This window comes from Cebidichthys violaceus, unplaced genomic scaffold (genome assembly GCF_023349555.1).
Source record: "Cebidichthys violaceus isolate CVI_PGR_0920_01 unplaced genomic scaffold, fCebVio1.0.p SCAF_68, whole genome shotgun sequence".
In the NCBI taxonomy this organism is placed as follows: Eukaryota; Metazoa; Chordata; class Actinopteri; order Perciformes; family Stichaeidae; genus Cebidichthys; species Cebidichthys violaceus.
In genome coordinates this window covers 904,893-930,436 of record NW_027176905.1, presented here as the reverse complement: position 1 = coordinate 930,436, position 25,544 = coordinate 904,893, and the positions used below count along the sequence as shown (strand labels likewise).

The 25,544-nt window shown below is 40.4% G+C and overlaps 2 protein-coding genes across 5 annotated transcripts; both read left to right on the top strand.

The window, feature by feature from the left end:
* Window positions 1-1,273: 1,273 nt before the first annotated feature.
* Window positions 1,274-7,245, top strand: klhl26 (kelch-like family member 26). Of its 2 annotated transcripts, XM_068734927.1 has the most exons (3): window positions 1,274-1,520; window positions 3,550-3,732; window positions 4,294-7,245. In XM_068734927.1, the coding sequence occupies exons 1-3, from the start codon at window positions 1,471-1,473 to the stop codon at window positions 5,873-5,875; spliced, it is 1,815 nt and encodes a 604-aa protein (XP_068591028.1). In that variant the 5' UTR covers window positions 1,274-1,470; the 3' UTR covers window positions 5,876-7,245. The 2 variants fall into 2 exon arrangements, with proteins under 2 accessions (XP_068591028.1, XP_068591029.1); XM_068734928.1 differs by lacking the exon at window positions 3,550-3,732.
* Window positions 7,246-8,716: 1,471 nt separating this feature from the next.
* crtc1b (CREB regulated transcription coactivator 1b) lies at window positions 8,717-25,520 on the top strand. 3 transcript variants are annotated; one of them, XM_068734907.1, is made up of 14 exons: window positions 8,717-8,847; window positions 10,641-10,757; window positions 11,278-11,405; window positions 12,054-12,113; window positions 12,374-12,468; window positions 13,006-13,076; window positions 13,175-13,218; window positions 13,986-14,209; window positions 14,866-15,017; window positions 15,384-15,611; window positions 16,337-16,423; window positions 18,237-18,323; window positions 18,434-18,608; window positions 19,502-25,520. In XM_068734907.1, exons 1-14 carry the CDS (start codon window positions 8,722-8,724, stop codon window positions 19,711-19,713), a joined length of 1,806 nt encoding a protein of 601 aa, XP_068591008.1. In that variant the 5' UTR covers window positions 8,717-8,721; the 3' UTR covers window positions 19,714-25,520. The 3 variants fall into 3 exon arrangements, with proteins under 3 accessions (XP_068591008.1, XP_068591006.1, XP_068591009.1); XM_068734905.1 differs by having other exon boundaries at window positions 12,991-13,076; XM_068734908.1 differs by lacking the exon at window positions 10,641-10,757 and having other exon boundaries at window positions 12,991-13,076.
* Window positions 25,521-25,544: the final 24 nt, after the last annotated feature.

The following is a 25,544-nucleotide window of genomic DNA, read 5'->3' as shown; positions in this document are numbered from 1 at the left end:
TCTTGGAGATGTTCTTTCTCATGCACTTCCTCATCTTACATCCTCATTATTTATCCCATTTCCCATTGATACAAAGATACAGTTTCATATCAAATCATTTGCACTTTCAAAAAGGGACTTCTCTAAAAGAGGAGCGCTGGAGAGGAGCAACGGATTTAGTGCAGATCACTGGTGAGGAGTAAAAAAAAAAAGTTCCTCTATAACTTCTCTGAACAAATGTTCTTCTTTGTCTAATATAAAACACAGGGCAAATGCTTTACAGACTGTATTTGTTTGCCCTTCATTTATTTATGCACGCCAAAACTTTTGCATGTTTGGCAGCCATGTTGCTCACCCTGGCACAAATTTATCTGGATAGCTTCTAACTGAAAATACTGTAGAACTTCTAAATATTAAATTCTCCAAGAACTGAAGAAATTAAAACAATAAAGTGTCTTTGCAACAACAGCACAAGGCTCTTTACCAGTCTTTTTATTTGCTGAAATAGTTGCTTTGAAAGTATCTATGATGTTACTTCATAATACAGCATAGCTTACTTATATGGGATATTTAAGATATTAGAGGACAACAGAACCAAAGATATTTCAATTTAATTTCCATCAAATTTTATTATCTATAGGTCACCAATCTATCACAGATTACATTTACACAATAATGTATCATTAATGATAATCCAATCATATTATGTATAATAATAATAAAACACTCATCATTTATTTTAGATGATGAGGGCTCTTTTGTCTGCATAATAAGTGATTTTACTTTTGACACCTTAAGTGCATTTTGCTGATAATACTTTTGTACTATTACTTCAGTAAAAGCTTGAATGCAGGGCCCTTTGTGAGGTGGCCCTGAGAGCTCAATGAACTGCAAATTAAGAAAACAAATGCCAATAGACAAAACACAAGCTAATTACTGGGACACTAAAAAGTAATGCACACGGCTGGGACTTTGCTTGTTGTTGCTATGGTTTGTGGCTGAAGAAGATAATCTGTTTATGTTTCATCTATTTGCATGTGTTTTCTTACTATGCAGAGCAATGAGCTCCCGGGGCCACCGTACATTTACTTTACTTTTTAATTGAGGATTTTTACATTATTATTATCAACTTATAATTATGAAAGTTAAAGGATTTTTTTACTCATTGCTATGTTTACAGGATCTGAATGTCTTTTCCACCACTGTTTGGGATCGTTCAACCTCTCAGTACATGGCACAGTGGCGCCACCCAGTGGCCAGCATTTGTTGGTACAGAGGAGGGACGTGCCGCAAACAGCCGGTAAGAGAGGTCAGCACCGTATTCACCACGGTTCACCACAGGACCTGAGACAGACGGCTGTCCTCTGTCCCTGCCTGATAAACAGACTGTTCACATACTTAAAAAAACAAAACATGAACAGGCCAATCGTGCCGTTGACCTTCTGGTAACATCACTGAAAATGCTCCATGCGTGTTGCTCTGTGCTAGAAGATGGCGGAGTCGGATGGCGGGGATCATGCTTCGAAACATCCACAGAGCAGGTGAGTGAAGCGGGTTGAGGATGCGGAGCGTTCACGGTGGTGGTGGACCCAGTCTCTCGGTGTTACCTTGTGCGAAGCCTTCACAGCTCCGGGACTGCAGCCCCGTTCAAGCCCGCTGGAACATCCCGGCGCAGCGGCTTGACTCCGGGAAACACCGAGGAGCTGTCCGGGCCTCCACACTGCCTGCTCTTTTTATCTGTGATGAGTAACGGTGGAGATAAAGTAAGGATGTAACAATTGTCCATTTAGAAAGTCGCCTCGTGTTTAGTAGCAGGTGAACTGAAATGTGTTGACTACTTGGCAAAGCGTTTTTTCTTATATTTTAATGTCTCAGTTATTACTTTCAATAGTTTTTGGAAGTGTCGATGCAATAACGGCCCCCAAGTTAATGCTATTGTAATCATTAGTTTAGCTTATCTACAACAGAACACATTCAAAGTTAGGTGCAGACCACAATGTAATGCTAGGCCGAACAAGAAACACGTTGAAACAAAGTTGCAAATTGTGAACAGAAATGTGAAAGTGGAAGCTTTTTTTAACTTGTTTTTATATAAAGAAAATCCACATTTTTAATAAAATCCCATAAGGTAACACTCCTTTAATGCAACAGCACAGGGAACAGTTGTACACTCGCTCCATTCAAAACAAAAGAGAGATAATTTTTCAAACTTAATACTAAATTATAATACCAGATATAATGGTACAAATATCATTATATTTGGGTTGATACCTTATGTAATACCAAAACTGTTTCTAACCCACTGCAAACTTTTTTTTTTTTGGCCCTTTAATGACATCTGAGGATACCGGTATGTTGAAATATGCCCAATCAATTATCATTTCAAGTTCAGTCCAGATGTTGAATGCTTCTTCAAACACCAGCTTAAAGTATTTTCACTCTGAGAGTTACTTTTTACTCACTCCAATCAGCTAAAGCAGGCTTAATGTCCATTTTCAGATTTAGCTAATGAAACACTTCTTTAACACTTTTTGAAGTTGCAACAAAATTTAAGACCTAGATGAAGAGAAGGAAACACATTGTGACATAGACGACCATCAAGATCATCATGTACAGTAGTTCTGGAAAGTACGGAAAAATTGAACAGAAAAGAATCTTCGAGAGTGTTTCAAATGTGTTTGATCTGTGTAGGCCTAAAGGCTTCAGAGCTTTAGTCCCATTCAATTTCATATTTCATGACCTAATTTCTGCTCAGCATTAAATTGTGATCTGGAAATGAATTTGTTGAACAGCGGGGTCATTCCCTTACACTTACATGTCGTGAGTAGATGCGTTTTGTCGTCTGTAATCTGCCTTCTATGCGATTGGATGACGTTTTTGGGTCTCATTGAACGGCAGAGGCAGCTGCCACAGTACAAATGTCTGATCTGAATGTCTACCTGTGGGGAATAGTTTATAATATTTCTACCTGACATGATGTCAAGAAGCTTGATACTCTCTCAGGTTAAGTTTCTACCTTTTTAGTCTTCATGACGTTTTTTAACTTGTCACGTTTTCTGTCACCAACAACCACATTTATATTCTGCTTGTGTTCATACTGTACGTACATGTGGCAGTCTTGCCTCTTACTGACTGATTTGTTTCTCTGTTTTTGTTGTGCAGCAACAAATAGTGTAAACAGAGCGATGACATTTCTATTGATAGCAGTGTTGTTTCTTTCCTGTGTGCAGAATTGCTCTCACTAATGCAAAGACATCGTACGCTACAGATTGCATTTCCTCTTGGCTGACTGAGGCAGATCAGATACAATTTCCATCTCAGTATTGCTGTGTGCTTCTGCACCTTGAGTTAATGCGATATCCACATATAGATCACATTTTAATGTCCGTGAGATATACAGCCTACTCGACCAGAATACTACAGCTTCTAACTGTATACAATATATTTAAAATTTAACAAAGTCTCCTAGTTCAGTTAAGAATTGAAGCCATGGAAAATATAAGAGTTTTATTCTAAAGGATCCCTTGGTTAACTGATTGTGACAAGGCCTTTTTTTTCTCTTCTTTCCAGTATGGCTAACAAGAATAGCACCCTGCGCTGTACATTCGCCGCGTCAAGCCACAGTGCCACCCTCCTCCAGGGCTTGTCGGTCTTGCGGGCTCGGGGCCAACTACTTGACGTTGTGCTGGCCATCAATGAGGAGCGCTTCCAGGTCCACAAAGCTGTGCTGGCCGCCTGTAGTGATTACTTCAGGTCAGTCTGAATCGCAAGACTTCTCACAGTCCATTTCCATTTTTATATTGGAAGCACTTAGCCGATGCTCTTATCCAGAGCAAATTACACTGAGTGCACTGTTTGGAGTATGCTGCAGTTCACAGATCAACTATGGGAAATGCAATTCAGTTTGGGGGAGGAAGTTAAAGGAGGGAGAACAACAAAATACCAAATGATACACTCACTTGCGCTCGTATTTCATTTTAATCTGAGCCTTTGCACTTGACTTTACAGAGTTTCTAGTGATTATATACATTGTAGGAACATGCATTCCAGAAATGGAAAGTGAGGACATTTTAAATTAAAGATTATTCAACATAAATTGGATAATTGAAAACAAATGGGTGACATAAAGATGTAGCCAAATATACTGTACACTCTTTTTGCACACCTTTTTCATTAGATAGTTTTCAGTTAATCTGCCACGGACACCTAAACTAAACAATAATCCAGAAATAAGAAAGCTTATTCACATCATATAAGTGCTCTGAGAAAAAACTGACTCATCGTGTAGTTCACCGACTTGTTCTTGTGTTACAGAGCAATGTTTACCGGAGGCATGAGGGAGTCAAATCAAGATACCATTGAGCTGAAGGGTCTGTCCGCCCGTGGGCTGAAACATATCATTGACTTTGCCTACAGTGCAGAAGTCACTTTAGACCTGGACTGCATTCAGGATGTCCTGGGGGCAGCTGTGTTCCTCCAGATGGTCCCCGTCGTGGAGCTCTGCGAGGAGTTCCTCAAGTCGGCGATGAGCGTGGAGACCTGCCTGCACATTGGCCAGATGGCCACCACCTTCAGCCTGTCCTCCCTCAAAGAGTCGGTGGACGCCTTCACCTTCCGCCACTTTCTCCAGATTGCGGAGGAGGAGGACTTCCTGCACATTCCCACGGAGCGCCTCGTCTTCTTTCTCCAGAGCAACAAGCTGAAGAACTGTAGCGAAATCGATCTCTTCCACGCCGCCATCCGGTGGCTCCGGTATGACGAGTCTCGCCGCGCTCAAGCCAGCGGTGTCCTCTGCCATGTGCGCTTCCCACTCATGCACTCCTCTGAGCTGGTGGACAGTGTTCAGACGGTGGACATCATGGTGGAGGACGTGCTGTGCCGCCAGTATCTCCTCGAGGCCTTCAATTACCAGATTCTTCCCTTCCGACAGCACGAGATGCAGTCTTCGCGGACGGTCATGCGTTCTGACGTCTTGTCAGTCATCACCTTTGGCGGGACGCCCTACACGGACAACGACCGCACAGTGAGCACCAAGGTGTACCATCTCCCGGACGTGGCGTCCCGTCAGTTCAAAGAGCTGACAGAGATGGAGACAGGGTGCAGCCACGCCTGTGTTGCCGTACTTGATAACTTTGTGTACGTCATCGGGGGACAGCACTTGCAGTACCGCAGCGGTGAGGGGGCGGTAGACAGCTGTTTCCGCTACGACCCGCATCTGAGCCGGTGGCTGCGCATCCAGCCTCTGCAGGAGGCTCGCATCCAGTTCCAGCTCAACGTGCTGCACGGACAGCTGTACGCCACCGGAGGGCGCAATCGATCTGGCAGTCTGTCGTCTGTAGAGTGTTACTGCCCGAAGAAGAATGAGTGGACTAACATGGAACCCTTAAAACGTAGGATTTGGGGTCACGCAGGGACTCCCTGTGGAGAAAAGCTTTATATCTCAGGGGGTTACGGCGTCTCTTTGGATGACAAGAAAACTCTTCACTGCTACGACCCAGCGTCAGACCAGTGGGACTTCAGAGCCCCAATGAATGAACCCAGAGTGCTGCATGCCATGATCAGCACCAGGGACCGGGTGTATGCTCTGGGCGGTCGCATGGACCACGTGGACCGTTGTTTTGACGTGCTTGCTGTCGAGTATTACGTTCCAGAGAACGACCAGTGGACCACCGTCAGTCCCATGAGAGCAGGCCAGTCTGAGGCAGGCTGCTGTTTACTGGACAGGAAGATCTACATCATCGGGGGCTACAACTGGCACCTGAACAATGTCACAAGCATCGTGCAGGTGTACAACACAGAAACGGACGAGTGGGAGAGGGATTTGCACTTCCCAGAATCTTTTGCTGGCATCGCTTGTACACCAATCATTATTCCACAGAACACGACACAACGCTAACCTTCTGACCTGTGACTGTGAAGATTTTATTCCTTGTGCTCTTTCTGCCGGCCATTGAGTCAACACAAGGTGTGAGCATTATGTAAGCTTGTGTGTGTGTGTGTGTGTGTGTGTGTGTGTGTGTGTGTGTGTGTGTGTGTGTGTGTGTGTGTGTGTGTGTGTGTGTGTGTGTGTGTGTGTGTGTGTGATTATTTTTCTATACTTGCCACAATGTGTTTAATCAACAAGCTTTTGAATGACAATTTGTAATTTCCTGCTTGAATTCTATAATTTATTGATTGGTAATATTATCTCCAGATGACCTGTGAAGATACAAGTTCACCTCCGGAATAGCATTACCTTAATTGTTTACACTTATTTAAATAATAACCATAATTTGGTCTGTAAAAGTGTTATATTTTTACCATTCAAGGGCTGAAGTTACAGACGAAAATATTTTGTGTCATTTTGGAATGAAAGTTAAAGTGTGTTTGCGAAGGTATTAACAGACGTCACCTTTATGATGTTAGACATTTTGATTGTACAGTTGTGAATGTTTTATTTGTCTGCTTTTTATGTTGTAAAGTTTGTTAAAATGTTATTCAAACAACTAAGATAACTCTTTTATGTCTCCTCAAATGTACTTATCAACAAATCACAATGCACAGTAATGATTGCACAAATGAACACAAGTAGTAGTTTGTGTTTAGCCTGGAATCACATATTCCATGTGGGCGTTAATGTTTTTATTTTGTATTATTGTTGTTGCCCTTGTGTTTCCTGAGCTGAAACCCCCACTGACACACTAATTGTTCTCTCAGTCAAACCAGTGTGGACCCCTTAAGGCAGCTACATAAATCATTCATGTGTGCGTTTCAGTTGTAATGTCAGTGTCTGCTGCTCTTTATGTTAAACAAGTGCTAAATGCTAAATGCTTTTGTCTCCTGACTAAAACAATTAAGATACACAGGTGATTTGCATTAATGCAGATTAAATATCTAAACTATTCTCAAAAAATCTGATTTCCCCAGAAAAGCTATCTAAACTATCCGTTTGTTTGCTGACTGGTGTTTTTTTTTGACGACATTGCTGCACTTTTTAAAGCTGTATTTATCAGACATCTGATTCTGCTGCTGAAGTCACCGTTCTACTTAATGTGTGCAAAAGGAAGAAGCAAGTTGAGGTTCTTGTTTTTCCTATTAAATGTGATCATCCACATGATTGTGTCCATTTTAAAACCTGTTTCTCCTGTTGCCTTAGTGTGTATTTGTCTTGTGTTACCTGTACCTGTAAAAGCACATTATATTGTTGAAGTGCAATATAAAGGAAACTGCTGTTGTCAAAGAGGATTGTAGACGTTTGTAAATCTTTATGTGCATCCTTTAATAAAGGTGGATCATGTTTTAAAAAATACCCTTCCGGAGCTTTCTCTGATCTCTTTTTGATACTGCAGGATGATGTATTTCCACATCAAGTCAACTGAAGTATAATGCCTTTCTTTATAACAGGCTGATTCTATCAATAGACTCCCACATACACTTAAATGGAAAATTACTATTTTTTATTTTTTTTCAACTAACAGTTATTTTCTTGATTGATCCATTTCAAAATGCCGGCGTTTTAGAGACCGAACGAGCGAAAGCCAAGTTGTGGTCTTAAAATGTCTTGTTTTGTCCGAAACAGAATATATTGCAGTGATATAAAACAAAGGCATCAAACCCACAGCATAAGCATTTGTTTATATCTAATATACACTAGATCATTCAAACTTGAGTCTTTTCTGTTCTGCTCTCTGTCAAAAGAGGACTGTTGAACAGAAATAACAAAGTTTGGGCCATGTTCTGAGGAAATCTGGTCATTTAATTAACTTCTCAGTTCAGACAAAAAATGTTGTTTCATTGATGGTTGAAGTCTCATTTATTCTTTAAAAAATTCATTTTGGATATCTACATACAGTACATACATTTTTGTCTCATTTGCCTGTCACCCTCTGTAAGATAAAGGCTCTACTTTTGCTTAAACTATATCACAGCGACACTGGGTTTTGTGGTTAGTGGTTTAACGACAGCCCAGGCTCTGTAATTGTACTAGTTTAACTCCCTTAAATGAAATATATTCCTTTGGGAATTCAATCTGTGTGTACAGTTGCAATATTATGTATAGGGATGTGTGATATTTTTCATACCATTGCATTCTCTTGACCAGTGTTACATAATGTATGCAACAGTGACAGTTGCTGTCACTGTAAAATAATTAACATATTATACTAGAAGCTAAATGTCCTAAACTTAAACGGTAATTGATTTTGGGGAGTATAACAAGAATTTAAAAAAAATATGAATAGTTAGATGTATTCTGTAAAGCCAGAATTTGATTATCTGGTAGAAATGTCAGTGAGAAGGATTATGCTCAAGCTACTGAGCATCAGAGACAATTCCTCTCACTCCTTTTCCTGCCTTCCTGGACGGATACATGTGCACCATTGAATGTTACTGGAGACGATGGACAAGGATTATTGCCACATTACCTCCAACTTAATCCACTGTTTATACTCCTACTTCTCCTATAGTGATGACCATCTTCTTTTTTCATCTTCTTGTAGCCTGTGACATTTGAAACATTATGACCAGTGTAGAAGCTTGACTTGACAAAAACAAGAAATGTGTTTGCACACTATGCAGTACATGCAACTGTATGCATCAAGCATCTTGGGCACCAAATACTCTTGTGCTATCTTTCCTCTCATCAGCTGACGCAAAAGGCAAAGACATCGGGACTGTTGTGCCGCTGCCCGTGCGTGATGACGACCCCATAAGGCCCCTGCGTGGTGTGTAGCGTAACATTCCATTGAGAAGAAGAGGGGAAAGATGGCGTCCTCTAACAATCCTCGCAAATTTAGCGAAAAAATCGCTTTGCATAATCAGAAACAGGCGGAGGAGACCGCTGCGTTTGAAGAAGTGATGAAAGACTTGAACATCACCAGAGCTGCACGGGTAAGACCTGCACACCCCGGTTGTTTACGTTTTTGTTGCATCGCTGTGTGGCAGTTGTCGACCGCTGCGGAGATCAATCTAAGGGATGCTAAGTAGCGTGAGATAAAGTTAATATTAATGTCCTTAGCTACACCAGTTCAGCACCACCACATTACGCCTCACCCTGCCTGTGTAAATCGTGCTAGCGTTTTTCAGCTGTAACGAGCTACTCGTGTGCATCGTTAACTAGCTGAGCTAGCTTGATGGAGCTGTGGATGATGTGCACCTGTGCAGGTTTGACCAGTCACTGCTGTCATCTCGTTAGCAAAACGCATCTTCTGACATGTAACGTTGTTAAACTGTAGGTTATAACAACATATTGGGAAAGTCGTCTGCTAGAACGTAAATAGGAGCAATTGCTCTATCTGGGCTAAGTTAGCATGTGTTTTATCCAGTCAGCTGTTAACCAGCTGTGATGTTTTCCTCCCCGTTAACCAGCCATCCTTATCATGTACCCATCATATTAGCATATTAGCTTCTTTTTTTTTTTTAAACAAGAAGCAAATTACAGACTTGTGGAAAATAAATACAGCTCTAACCAACTCGCATCTCCTTTTTTTTTTTTCTTCTTTTTTTTTAAACTAGCTTCCTCTATACAGGTTAATTTAGTTAATGTACGTTACGTCAACTTTGTCCCATAAACAGTAAACAGTTGCCTTAAAGTTTGCAACTAATTATTATTTTGTCCATTGATGCAAATTATTGATTTTCATAATTAATCATTGAATCATTCATGTAATATGCAAGTATGCCGAATGTTTTGGTTCCTGCTTCTCAAATGTGATGATTGACTGGTTTTAATAATAAAATGAATATCTTTGGGTTTGTGACTGTTGATTAAAGAAAACAAGCAATTTTTATGACATCACCATGGGCTGTTAGACTAGACTACGCTTTATAGACAAAACAATTAATTGGTTAATTGAAAAGATTATCAACTGATTAATTGGTGATGAAACTGATACAATTGCAGCCTTAGTTTACTCGATAAAGTATCAGAAAACAGGGGAAAATGTCCTTTACAAGTAACGGAGGTAGTTGGCACTGGACTAAAAGACGTTCAGTTTATAGTCACATTAAACCGAGTAAAGCAGTATGTTTGGATTTCTTACTTAAAAAAATTACTGGAAAGACTAATTGGTTGTCAAATGTTCTAATCACTAAATCAACTAATTGTTTCTAGTAAGCACAGAAGGAGGAACATCTTGTTGCCAGATAGCTGGAAACGATGCCCACTTATCACACGATGCATCAGTGTAAACCTGAACTGTACTGTAATTAACTTCAGGGAGAACAAAACCAGTCAGTTTTATGGTCTCTGCCAGATTTCTTTCTGTTGCCATCTCAACATCAATCCATTGCATTTGTTCAGATCATTATCAATGTCATCATTGGTGAAAGAGGACTTCATCACAGTGTTTTTGTAATAATACTAAGACATGTGGCTCATGTACTCACCAGGTGTGTCTCACATGGAATGACTGTAATCACACCAGCTGTCAGTCACATCAGCTGATGTGATTTTTTTTCTTTTTTTTCTTTCTTGTTTGCTATGAAAGATGTTGTCTGCCTCTTGATTGTTCATAAATCAGCCAATCTGCCTGTCTCATCATGTTATGTCTGTCAATTAATGGACTCATTAATCTTTCATTTCACCAGTGTGGACCACAGGTCTCATTCCTTTTTAGCATCACTTTATTTGTGAGTCAGATCAATCATTCACTCATGCTTTCATGCAATTTTACTTTGCACAGTTGCAGTTACAGAAGACCCAGTATTTGCAACTAGGGCAGAATCGTGGACAGTACTATGGAGGCTCACTGCCCAATGTCAATCAGATTGGAAATGGCAACATTGACCTGCCTTTTCAGGTGAGCCCTTAGCCTCTCTCGGCTGGTAAATCAATGGTTTGTTCTCGATCAGTGTACCTTTCTTAGCTGTTGGTGATAATATTGGACATACAAAGGTTGCAGTTATTTGTAGTATTGGTGACAGATTGGCTCAAAACAGAGAAGTCTGCAGGCTTAGCCTTGGCTAGGACGGCAGTTAAGTGTTCAGAAATGAGCTGCTGGTCAGAGCTGCATAGTCGGACCAGGTTTAATCACAGTTCAGGAGCGAAAATAAACCAGAAGTGTGTAAAACAAGGCATACCAGTTCAACCCTGCAGTGTAATTTGGTTCCTAAATTTCAAAGTATGTCATTGCTTGTCATGGCTTTCCATCTTTAAATACATTTGCCAACTCGAGCATCAGTATGGGGGACCCATGGCTTGACTCATTTTGAAATAAACACATATGCACCATTAAATCCTAAGACATTATCCTAAGACGTAGTTTTGTTGTGCGAGTAAGCTGTTTCACTGTCCTCATTCACATGCTGTGTTCACTCTAGAACTCTGTGCTGGATACCAGTCGGACCACTAGGCACCACGGGCTGGTGGAGCGGGTTTACCGTGACCGAAACCGCATCACCTCTCCTCACCGTCGGCCGCTGTCCGTCGACAAACATGGACGCCAGATATCCTTTTTTTGTTTGTTTTTTAAAGCATTTGGTGTTAAGGATGTTTTGATTTCATTCACTGTTGCTTTAAGGTTTCATAGCCTGCTTGAACATTGTTCGGAGGTTTGCATGTTTAGAGGCGTAGCGTGTTGAGGAGGTTTGAACAGTGTCAACACAGCTTTCATCTGATTTAGTACTACTTCTCTAGCGTTGCTAGTTATATATTTAGGGGTAACACATAACAAAAACCACCAGATGTGGTGATAAAAAGATTTTTTTGTTTATTTCGCTTCTTGTATTGAGCCTGATGTTGATGAATGATACAATGCAATACTGTATATTGTCACACTCCTGTTGACTGGGCTATTCATAGAAGTATATTAGATAACAAGACACTGACTGAAGCCTTTTTAGCAATTGGCTCTCAATAACGTGTGTGTGTGTGTGTGTGTGTGTGTGTGTGTGTGTGTGTGTGTGTGTGTGTGTGTGTGTGTGTGTGTGTGTGTGTGTGTGTGTGTGTGTGTGTGTGTGTGTGTGCGCGCGCGCGCGCATATTATGTATCGGCTGTATTAGGTCAAATCAGCCAACAGACATGAAAGTATGGATTAGCGGAGATCCATTTTTTTTTTTTTATCCCCCTACTTTATTTGTCTTAACTGAATTCACATCGACAGCTGTCCTTACAGCTCAGTTTACCTCTCACCACCGCCAGACACTAGCTGGAGAAGGTAAGCCACCTCCCCTTGTCCAATTGCCAACATAACTACTAAATGACAACTGGACAAAGAAAGAATCACATGACTGTGCATTTGTGTTGGTACAACATTTCCAAACTCAACCAACACAAAGATGGTCATATATTTAAATAAAGGTCTGTAACAGAATGTGGTGGTTCCTTATGGATGTGATGCTGTACATTTGGCTCTCTGCCAGTGTTGGGGATTTGGCAGTCGATTTTGCTGACATCTCATCTTTCTGACGCATACAGGACAAACTCTGACTCTGCTTTACACCAGAGCGCCATGAATCCAAAGCCCCAGGAGGTGTTTGCAGGGGGATCACAGGAGCTGCAGCCTAAACGAGGTAATGGAAGATCCAGTTACAAAGACACAGAGCCGCTTTTATTCATTAATGAGCAATGTACTAATGCAGGCGGCAAACCTTAAATGACATAAAAGGGTTGATGTCACAAAGAAGTAGATCTAGACTCTTAGTTAAATATTTATTGAGTAAATGGATACCGATCTCTGGCAAAGAACTGCTTCAGAATGCTGCTACAGTACTTTTCCAGCTGTAGAGAAGTAACGTCTCTGAATGGAGCTGACTCGAGATGCTCTAGAGAGGAGGGTCAATAATTGACTGATTATCCATGGATTATGTCTTTTTATGTGTGAGGCTCTCCTATAATGGAGCCAAGATTGGCTGTCATTCACTCAGACCGTCTGTTGGTCACCTTGCTATTTTTAGACACTCTGGAATCTATTGCACACCACTACATCCTGCTTGAGTGGCTCAGATATTGATGACTCATTTCTTGCACTGAATTTGTATTGTTATGCATGTTGTGATGGCAAAGCAACTGTGTCTTGCTGTGTCACTAATTAGTACTGCTGCTAACAGTGCCTGGGACGGAGACTTCAGAGTCAAATGCAGATGAGGATTTGCAGGAACAGTTGTGGGATGACAAGAAGGTACTGACGTGAAAGGGAATGGCTAACAAGATGTACACTTTTTATGATGCATGTAAATCACCTCAGATTTACTGCCCGTTGTTATGTTTTCTCCTTAGGATGATTCATCAAAGCCCAACACATGTGATGTCCCGGGAATCAAGTGAGTGGTTCATTGTTTTAATTGTTCTTTACAGTGAAACACCACTCGAGTATAGCAGCCTGTCATTTGTGGTGGAAAATAATCTTTTTAACCTCTCTGTGAGAAATAATCAAGATGTGAAAACTCTTAAAACATATTTATTGAACAGACACTAATAATAATTCAGCTGAATGGATAGAGCTCTTTCCCCACAGATGGTTCAGAGGTCTAACAACAATGGATAGTTAAAACAGAATATATATACATATATATGTATGTATGTATGTATGTATGTATGTATGTGCGCGCACATTATCTCGTCTTCCCCCCCCCCCCCCCCCCCCCCCCCCTTCGCAGATGTCCTCCTCTTTTCTGCCTTTTTTTTTTTCGTGGGAAGAGGGTTAAGTGGTGAGATCAGGATGACGTCATAGCAAGCCATATATAATATGCCTTAGATATAACATTTATTATTCGGGTTTAAATGAGTCTAGTTGGCGTTGTCTATATGCAGGTTTAAGCAATACTAGTTATATCTAAAAGAGCAATATGATAATTTTCCACAACATCATTCACACAGACATAAATAAGTCACACTGTGAGCATGGATACAAGACAGTTGGTCTAGGTACACTGGAAATATGCTGGAAAAGCACTTTAACATTAATTTTATCTGGCCTTTTAGTACTGTAGGAAATTGGTATTATGGTGGTAATGCCACAGTGTATAAACATCCTAGTAAAAAGCCAAAGGCTGCTTTTCTCCGGTCTGACAGAACTTGTGTCTTTTAGTATATTCCCATCACCAGACCAGGAGTTGAACCCGTCCATGCTCCCAGCTGCACACAACACCGGTGGTTCGCTGCCTGACCTGACCAACATCCAGTTCCCTCCTCCACTGTCCACCCCGCTGGACCCCGAGGACACTGTGGCCTTCCCCTCCCTCAGCTCGTCCAACAGCACGGGCAGCCTGACCACCAACCTCACCCACCTGGGCATCAGCGCTGCCAGCCATGGTAACAGTTCCTAATTGAAAACAGTAAAACTTTAGTACACGTTAATGTCAGTTTGGAGGCTTTTAAGGAAAACTTGTATCATGTCTTTTTAACTTGTAGTCAAAATAGATTTTTATTTAGATCAACAGAAAACATGTTCCTTATACTAAATAAGCCACCAAGTGGAAAAAACCACCATGTAAGAGTCATAAGTCGTGTGGAAATTAATGTATTAGTCTCATTAATGTGATTTTCACATGCATTTTGCATCCCACACATACAGTACAGGCATACAAATATACATTTTAACTGCACACACACATTGGGAACGTTTTTGATTTCAGATTTAGTGGCAGCTGTTGGTTGATGGAAAAATAATTTCCATTCATCCAATATTAGGTTTTTTTGCCCATAATCAGCTTTTAGGTAGCTCATATTGACATCTTTGTGGACAAAGTATACTTTTAACTTTGTTGCATTTGTAATGTAAGTGTTCAGAAATCAATATTAAGCTTTGTTGAAGTTCTTTCCTTTAGATGGTGTCAGTAGTTTTCGTAAAATTGCTTATCGTTGCTGTTTTTTTTGTGTTTTTTACTTTACACCACTTGGATGGTTTGAGTTGAGTGGGATAGAAAGAAACCTTTCATGTGTACTCAATTTATTTATTTCCTCACCAGGGATCTCCACTTCCTCTCAGCCCACCATGACTGTAACAGCCCAGCGCCGGCAACCACCCGTGGTGCCGCTCACCCTCACCTCTGACCTCCATCTCCAACAGTCCCCACAGCAGCTTTCACCCACTCTCTCCTCACCTGTTAACATCACGCAGGTAAGCTATAACTTAGAGTTGTGGCCTAAATCTTTTTGTTTGTTGTACTCAACAGTAACATGGTCTGGGTGGCCATTCACAATACTGGAACTGGTTTGGCTGTCATCCCCCTATAGATAACAAATGCCTATTTTTACAAAGTTAAAAATGATTAGTTAAACATTATTAACTGTGGTTGATCAAATGTGGTTTGGGTGTTTTTTTTTTTTTTTTTATAGCACAGTCACATAAAACTACATGCTAAAGCAGCTTGTCACTCTGGAGGGCAAAGAGCTGATATTACACTAAATAAATCCTCCAGTTAATTAAAAAAATCTCAATTTAATGGGACTGGCCTAAACGGGGTCCGTGTGCGTCCTTCCTTAGGCCGAGTCGTTGACCCTGGAGCAGCAGCTCTCCCAGTTCCCCTTGTTCAACCAGCTAACTGCTCAGGCCCAGGCTCAGCTCCTCAATGACCTCCAGAAGCAGCAGCAGGCCCTGCCGCAGGGCATCCAGCTCATCACCTTACCACCGCTGGCCTCACCTGGTACCTCTGCCAGCAGCCCCTCCCCAGACAGCCAGAGCCAGACCACCGCCAGCATCAGTATCGGCTCGGTAAGAAACCAGGAAGCCTAGTCACAAAGCAGAGATAACAATGTAACCGTTTTGCTTATTCTCAGGCTTCTGTTCCTTTTGCCACCCTATTGTTCTGAAAGTTCTTCAGCTACACAGAGTACATCCCAGTAAATATCTTCGCATCCTGTTATGCTACTGGACTTAGACTCTGATTTTAACTCTCCTCATTAGGAGAACTACAGTATACCTTAATCATGACTACCAGTTGTTTTTTTTACCTCAGTTACTTTCAAAGCAGAGCATTTTATTACTTGTGTTATGTTCTAGTTAAAGAAGATTTCTGCAGCGCCTTTAAATATGACTAATTCTTCTCACTATTTAGCATTTTCTGGGTTTATTTTCAGGTGTAGTTGGTTGAATTTGTGTGTACTGCAGCAATAAATTGGTTGATATAAACTAATACAGAATATATAGATACAGAAATACGACTTTGACCATTCTGTTGGGCATCAACCTCTTTAACTTTACATTTTAACAGCAGTAGGACCAGCAGATGTTACTATTCTACAATCACATTTTTCAGATGTGTGGACAAACTGGCCAGCCACAGAGTTGTCCCACAATTTATCTGGTGGTGATTGGTATTATTTCTACCTATACGCACTATACATAATGAGCAGATCCAAGGCTGATGCCTTCTCACATGAGATTTGTGTGTGACAGGCATGAAGCTTAGTGCTAGCTAACCCTCTTCCCTCCAACAGTACCGCAATCAGACTGGCTCACCAGCCACTCAGTCTCCAACCTCCCCAGTCTCCAATCAAGGCTTCTCCCCCGGCGGCTCGCCTCAAGTAAGGGCCCACCCACCGAGCTAGCTGCTGTTTGGGGAAGGGCTTTGCGCCTGGGGGAAAGCTAATTGTAGATGAGTTTAGGCTGCTTTTCATCCTCTGTATCAGCAGTTAATCACTCATGGTGTCAACAGCTGCATAACTCATTTCTTCATCACCACTGTCACTTTTCACTGTGTGCATGACAACATGATGATAGTTTGTTGATGGAGGCCCTGAACCTGTTGTTAGACATTCATTTCTGATGTCCTTTTAGTATGCACCACACAAGATTTTGATACTTTTTTCCTACGGATGAGCTGCAGTGTCACGATAAGGGGTCTGTTTGGTCCAAGTAGACCAATAATTTAACTTTTTTTTTTTTTTTTAACAAATACTCCTGCACATATACTGCCATGTTACTGTGAGACTTCATTATCATCATCAGTCGTTTGTCTTTACTGACTCAAGAACTCCTGAGCTGCTAGTTGGAGGGTATAGCTTAACTCGGTTTACATCTGCTAATCATATCCACATAAACCAAACGTATCACTCTCTCCGCTGGGGGAAAGTCATAACAGCTGAATCCCGACTTCAGTAAAACATTTGGTAGAAAGGCAAGGACAGCTTGTATGTGTTTTAAATACATTTCCTTCCTCATGAGACAATTGCAAAACAGATTTTTAAGTATATTGTTATTATATTGGAGTTATATCTCCATGTTTACTAGCTGCCAGTTTTCTTCTTCTGTCTTTTGTTGGTGCCTTGCTGCATATCTTGACAGGTTACCGCTACTTGCAGATCAGTGGAATACTGTGAGGCTATTGATAGGACTGTATGAATGTACACGAGATAAACAAAAGACTGGGACTCCACCACTAAAAATGTCAATCACACAGTGTTGGTGCTTTTCCCATTGCAAGAATATTTTCAAGGAAAATTCCAGTATTTGTCAACCTGGGCAGTATTCTCATAGTTTTTTGTCAATAGTGACGACCTGGATAATGACATTTTAATTCCCGTCTCTGTTGCTGAGATTTAGGAAACACTGAAGCCGCTTTGAGCTGCTACAACTGTCCAAAAAATGTAAATGTAAGAGAATTCATGTCAAACACTTAGTCTTTGATTCAGACTGAAAGTATATGTAGGTTCATAGCAGAGTGGGTCCAGTGCTGCAGGTAGTTGAGTAAGCCTGCAAGTTGACCTACCTACAGTTGATACAGTTCAACAGTTGCTCAAAAACATGTTTGAGATGATTTCTGTTAAACTGAAGCTGTTTGGAAGTCTATGTAAGTCAAATCGCTACAGCAGAGGTGGAGAGTTATGACAGATAGTCGTAATGGACAAAAATATCAGAATAACGCTCAGTGTGACAAATACCAGAATTTCCCTTTTTTACAAGTGGACTTGTGTTTGTGTCATAGTGAACAGGGCTGTCGCGGGCAGCACATCGGTTGTGTGTCCTGTCCACGGGGACGGGACAAACAACCACACATTCATATTTCTATTTCATGTCTCAGTATTTTGGATTTTGTTTTTTTTTAATTAACAATTATTAGGTGTTAAAGGGCATCACTTATTCATGTTTTCTAGTGTTTCACTAGCCTCATCTTTTTGTCTCTGCACCGCAACGGCCCTGGTCATGAAAAGCATTTGCTTTGGTCACTGCTCAGTCTGACAGTTGTGTGTTTTGCTTGTGTTTTCTGTTATTCCATTGCTAAATTGTCTGCTCGTGGGCCCGGATAATTCTCCTGTCTAATTCTGTTAAGGTGTTTTTAATTGTCGCTGCTCTCTTGACATTTGTCCTGACGTTCATGGCTTACTTCTCTTCCTCCAGCACATTCCCGTGGTGGGCAGTATATTCGGCGACTCCTTCTATGATCAACAGATGGCATTGAGGCAGACCAATGCCCTTTCTCACCAGGTGACACAGAGCGCACAAGCAGCGATGACGGACATGTTTTCCCTCAGATAGTCCCTGACTATTACAACTCTGTACTTTTTTTTTTCTTTTTTTCTTTTTTCTTTTTTAAGCTGGAGCAGTTCAACATGATCGAGAACCCCATCAGCTCCAGCATCCTTTACAACCAGTGCTCCACCCTCAACTACACACAGGCGGCCATGATGGGCCTCACCGGGAGTAGCCTACAGGACTCGCAGCAACTTAGCTACAGCAGCCACGGCAACATCCCCAACATCATCCTAACAGGTAGCGACACCACGAGTCTATCAGATTTTTCAGATGCACCACACATGTTGTTGGGGTTTATACATTTTCCCAATGAGTTTAACTACTTTCCAAGGATGAAATTGGCCTCTCTCCTCTTCACAAGCAAAGCCATCTGTCAATTTCTGTTGTTGGTTTTATGTCCAGTGACTTAAAGCAAAGTTATACTCTGTCAAAGTGTTGCAGTAGTTTTGCTATAAATACACAATACATAGGCAAGACAAAACATCAATGAGGACAACAGAATGCTTATTAATATTTACAAGTTTATTTGATAGGGATGACGTATACGAAATATACAGATATATACATAGTTGAGCTAATTTTCATTCCAGGGGCCGGTGAACAATAATACAAACAGTATATACATTACAAACAACAAGCATTATAAAACACTGTTCAATATGTAGATAGCCACATAATGCATATGGTATTTAATTATAATTGTCAGTCCACTTGTGCTTGTTGCCCCCTTGGACCTATTTTTATGCCTCTGTGACAGCCATGGTTGGAAGCATTATGTGTTTGGGTTGTCCGTCCAGTCCATTCCTGTGAAACAGGTTTTTTGTCAAGAACACATTTGCTAATGACAATTTCACACAAATGTCAAATAGGATAAAATTATGGCATTTGTACAGTCATGGATGTGAACTGCAACATGATTTGTGGCCTGAGCTATACAACCGCGAGCTGGTAATTCTAGTCAGTCATGTTTCTGTGTCCCGAGATCTCAACAATTACTTTGGTAAGTTAATGAAAACTGAAAACAGTTACTGTTGCTAGTCAAACATGAAAAATACCTCCTTAAATGTTCTTGCCTTTTTGTCTCTCAGATGTCAGTACCCTCTTTTTTTTATTGGTGTCACGTATCTCAGTCACAGGAGAGTCTCCGCCGAGCCTCTCCAAAGAGCTGACCAACTCTCTGGCGGGTGTTGGTGATGTCAGCTTCGACGCAGACTCTCAGTTCCCTCTGGACGAGCTGAAGATCGACCCGCTCACCCTGGACGGGCTGCACATGCTCAATGACCCCGACATGGTTCTTGCTGACCCCGCCACCGAGGACACGTTCAGGATGGACAGGCTGTAACGCAAGAAGCTGACTATGGCCGAGAACAAGAAGAAGAAAAAAACACACTCACTTGTGAATGGAGAGAAACTAAGGGCCGGATGAACCCTCTCCCTCGTTGCATGGCCGTCCAGCTGTCTGACCTCGCCCTCGACTCCGTGAAGCCCTTTGAAACGATGCGCCGCCAAAAGACAACAGGGAAAAAGACATCCAGTGGCTTGCCGGGGAATGGCCTCGCTGTCGTTTTGAATGAGATTCGTTGCTCAGCGCTTTCGCTAGCCTGCTGTGTTTACAGTATACCATTACATGCCACATATATTCCAAAAAACGCACATTTGACAATTCTTTTTCTTCTCATATCCACTTTAATATTTATTTTGTCGATATTTGCTCGTAGCAGGAAGCTGCTAGGACATTGGGCTAAACCGTACCCATTTTACCGGCTGTGTTAAAAAACAAATGGAAAAGAAAAACATACCACAGCCAGTTTGCTTTCACCCTGCAATCAAATGAATTGGTTTTCCCATCATGCCGTAACTGCTTTCTATTTCATTCAAAGCTTTATTTTTGACAACCAAATGTTATTTTCATCATGTACTGTATGTTTTGATGCTTTGTGTTTACATGTTCTATTTATTTATTGAGTTAAAGATTTTATATGCCATTTCATAATTTAAATTTGATGCCAAAATGCTCTCTGTAGGCATAGTGTAAAATTGCACTGATGTAATTTGTGTCTATTTATGAATTACTAACATATTTATATATGTGTTTGTTATGCTACTTGGTTAATGAAGGAGTGCAAAACCTCCCCACAGTTGCTCTTTGGTGTTCGATGTGCCATTCTCTGATGTAGGACGTGGTAGACATTGCCATGCTGCAGCCCATCGGTCAAATCTAAATATCATAGTTTTTAGCACAGCGCCAGAAAATGCTGCGTGCTCTAGAAATGGGTTGGTTTTACGCCACTTGAATTATCTTTTTCTGAGAAAATCATCAGGTATTTCTATTTAACTAGAAAGCAAGAGAAACAAGTCCAAATTAATTTTCTGCCAGTGAAAAGCCAATATATATAAATATAGATAGAGATATATATATATATATATATATATATATATATATATATATATCCAGACTGAACTTCTTTTCAGTGAAGGAAGCCGTCTGTTTTTAAACACTAAAATCGTAAATCTTTTTAAGTCGTCACTGTGAAATCACCTGATTTTGCCTTACATGAGTATTTTACTGTTCTACTTAAGTGTCTAATGTGACAACGTATTTTCGTAACTTATTGTAACATTTTCTTGTATTTGGGAGGAACTAAACTTTTGGTCAGTGGTATTTGTGGTTATGTTGTGTAAGGTTTGACAAATCAATGTACTGTATTTTGTATCGGTACAGTTTATAGCCAAATTGTCGATGTTTTTTAAAGTGGGGTAAAAAACGACAACAAAAAAATATTGAAGGATGGGTTTAAAGCGTTTGAGAAGGAGTGCAATTATGGGGAGGCTTTTTGCTCCTTGACAGGGAAGCTCTAACAAAAACGCTAATGACTCTTGTCACATAGGTTGTCAACAACAAAAGTACTAAGTATAGGGATTTTAGTGATTGATTGTTGGAAATTTAACAGTATCGAAGCCTCCGAATGGTTGTTTTCATATGATGGAAACTATTTCAGAGGTTATGAATAGAGGGTGTTTTTTATTTTATTTAGTGAATTCGACTCCAATTCAGTGTTATAAAAAAAAACTGTCACATAAACGATCGAGGATATGGTAGTCTAAAATTGTTTACCGAGAAATGTTTACACAAATTTCATCTGAATATGTACATATTGGTATTATCTCTGACTACATCCATGACGCAAAGTCCTTTGCCAAAATTTGTTGAACAAATTGTCAAACTTCAATCTGCCTTGGCCTTTTGTCAGAGTTTCCCTGAGAGGTGTGTGTCTCACTGTGGGATCATGTTTGGTATATTGTAATGTTCATGTACAGATGTACTCATTTACTCAACTCAATTTACTCTCCATCCCCTCCTTTCTCCCGAAAAGGAATCACGTTTGTTTTTTCTGTACGCCTCTACAGTTGAGCAATTTGTTTCGAAGTGTTTGTCTACTGTGATCCTCCATCAAAGGTTCTGTTTGCCTTCAACAGATTTGTGATTCCTATGCAAACGAGATACACAAAAAAACAACCCTTAAAAGGAAAATCCACCTCTGATGTTTTATTGTTTTTAACACGTTCTAGGAGTAGAGCTGGATTTATTTTTCTGAAATGGTAATGGAGGCAAAGAAAAACTACACATCGGAGTTACTGAAACAAAGAAAATGTTAATGTTCAGCTCAGGCCGTTTTCTTATACATGTTGCTTAGTAAATATCATTAATGGTGAAGTGAAGAGCTTTGAGTAATTTGAAAAAAGGCCCTGTATTGTCCTTTTCAATGTTACCGAGCCCCTAGAGTCTTTTCTTATTTTGTATAATGTATTTTTCTTGTCGGGACTTTGATGGCTCCTTACTCTTTTTCCATAATCAACGAAAAAATTATTGCTTCGACTAAATTATGATGGCTCAGCTCAGTTATTCTCTCCTCTTCAGCTAGTGGACACATTTGTAATTTAAGTCTGTGTTGAAAAATTAAAGAAAAATGTGAACTGGATGAGTTTGAGTACATTGAGCGTTGCAGTGGTGCTATGACAATCAACGAGTAAAATCGTACGCTGAACTATACATTTGTTTCTGTGCCAGAGTAACAAGAAACATAAATCCAGCTCTACTTGGAACATTTTTTCTTTTTTTTTGTGAAACTCTACTTCTTCAGTTGGTAATTTACAAAATTTTCCCGGACTTCCTGTCCACCTTAACACAACTCCTACTGTGTCACTGTTGAACATCTGTGCAAAATTGCATCTGTAGAAAGAAAACCTTTCTGATCCTAAAGGAACGGATGTGAAACCTTGACTCACTTCTGACGTTTTAGATCAATGAAACGTTTCAGTGCGGCCCCTGAAAACATCCCGACGTTTGTTTATGGGCCCGTCACCCAAAGGAGGTAGACAAAAAAAACACACAAAAAAGCCCCAGAAATGCACGACAACTTTTCCAGAAGCGGTTTTCTATTTGTTGGATTTTTCCTTTAAGTCACTGAAACAAATGTATGGAAGTCATTCTCTCCAGAGAACATGTTTTCCAAAAGTGTTATTCCGAAAACAAAATGTGTGTTTGAGCCCAAACTTCACTGCATCTCCAGTATTGCCATTGATTTGGGCATTCCTGTCACCTCTTGTCATCCTGCTGAGTACTAGTCCTCCTCACTGACCTTGTACATACGCTATAGCTGAAACAAAATGCATGACTAAACTGACAGTCAAAACCTCTAAATGAAGGCCTTCTATAGTTCCGCAGGTTTGATTTGTGTAACATAACACTATCACGTAGTCTAAAGGGATGCATGTATGGGTTTCTCCTGTGCGACGGTTAACTCCATCTCTGCTACTTCAAGAATGAAAAGAGAATGTATTTTCTGTGGCAGTGTCCTAGTTTAAGCCTGTTCGCCAAATGAAGTTTGGAGTTTTTGATCCCGTCACAGTCGGACCAGACTCGTTCTTCTTCTGTCTGGTCTTCAGTCACCCCCTCTTCTCCTCTGAGGAATCATTCAGTCTCTCTCTCTCTCTCTTCCTGCTGTAGCATCTCACCGCATACAAGTGTAAACCGTAGATTCTGGTATAGTCGATCCAGCCCCTTCCTGTCTGTCAGCACAACCCTTTTGGCTTTCTTGAGAAAATGGAAGCAGGTTTTTGTCTCGCAGAGATTGCAGATTGGCATGTGCACTCATTGTTTGCATACTTGGGACTTCTGAAGCTTGTGCGTTACGCAGTCAACTGCATGACATGATAGACACATTGAGCTTATTATTATCTCATGTAATGTGCAGCAGTTTGATCTAGCTATGCCGAATGTGTTTTAAAGACATCAGATATGATTGTTTTATGTTGTTGTTGCCTATCATGTCAGGTTTTGGACTGTGTAAAGTGTAATACTGTTGTTTGTTTTCTTCTGTTTTTGTGCAATGTTTAGTCCACTAGTTGCTTCGCACTTTATTTGAGACTTCCTGGCTTTTGAGCAGGGACTGTTCTGCCCGATGTGAATGCTGACTGTTTCACTCCAGATGTATACTCCGGAGATATTTTCATGTCAAAAAGATGAATTCTCTATTTTCCTTTGTAAACTATATTTTGGCTTGTCTTGTTTTTATGTTGTTGTTTTTTTTTAATCTGTGAAGATCTTAGGGGATGCAAAACTAGAAAGGGCTTACTCCAGTGCAGCTTGCGTTCTCGTGATGTAAAGGAACGGCACTCCGAATGTATCTTTGTTGGTCATATTTTCCCCCCACATGAAAAATTGCAGTTTCCGAGAGTCACGCTTGACAATAGATAGAAGGTAGTTGCAGCCTCAATAATACTCAAGTGAAGCAGTCTGCATCGTGACTTTGACTACACATACTGCCGCTACCAGAGTACTGTACGGTGCTGCAACACACTCTCACTTTGTGAAATTAGCTGCAACTCTCAAGTGCAGGTTAAATGTTTTTACACATGAAGAATGTGATTACATCAAAATGACAATATGTCAACTCGTTTCCAGCTACATGGAATACCTGTAGATGAAGCGTTATGTACTGAAGAAGAGTTGTTGGACATACTTTTGATACACTTGATACACAACAAATAGTTTGACAAAGGTATTAGATGCCTTATTTCAATTGTCACAGGTTTGCTAATTAGGTTAGTTAACAGCTAAACATTTTAGTTCAAGTCAGGCAGCTAATACACCTTTGATTAAAGTTAGGAAATAAAGTTAAAAGTAAACTTTGTCCGGCAGAGTTAGTCTTTGCCTGATCTTTTCTTGGTAGGAAAACACTTTCTTCTAACATATTGAGAATGTTTGCATTTTGGAACTTTTGGCTAATTTCACAAACTTTTGCTGTGTCTGAGGCTGAAGACTAAAAACAAAAAGCAAAACCTTTCATGCTAACTAACGAAAGCTGGAAGTCCATTTTCCAAACCACTGAGAACAAATCAGCTCAAAGTGTATTTTCGAAACTATTTAGTTTTGACTCATCTGCTTGTTTTAGCCAGAGACACCGTTGACTTGCATTTACTTGTTAGCACAGCTTATGTTTACGTTGTGTTGAAAAGCAGTGAAGCTGTAAAATGGTGTTCCAAACCGAAGAAGCAGATGAGTAATGCTCAAACAGGAGTCCTGTGTTTAAAGGTGTATCCTCGGTCCCAGGATAAAAGGAAAGTCTTGCAGCTTGATCTTTACCGCTTGTTCCCAGAGGGTTTTAGGTTCTGAATAAAATGTCCCTTTAATAACAGGGTTTTCAAAATTACTCTACAACTGTCTCTGGAAAAACACAGTTTAAGTTGCACTTAAAGCTTATAGTGAGAATAGCATAATATCACTGTTGTCCTGTAAGTTGTAGTAAAATCTCTGTAGTTATCTATTTGTTGCCATGTGATTCTCCTTATGTGACCATTTGTTTATAAGATGAAAGAAAAATGTCAATTAAATTGAATGTGGAAGACAGATTCTTCTCTGCACATAGTCTTGATTTGCAGAATATGCTGATTAAAAAAACTGTCTGATGTCATTTTACAACATCGCAGCGTGTTTGCTGTGGACATGCATGGTGTTTCGATCCTGTTGTATATTGTCTTTGCTATCGTTTCTATTTTGTAATCTGTATTTCCAAATGCAAAATTGAAAAGATTATTTTGGATATATGCATGCTTGTGAAATGTTCAGAATGTTGATTTCCACTAAAAGCTGTCGAGTTTGAAAAAAAGTCA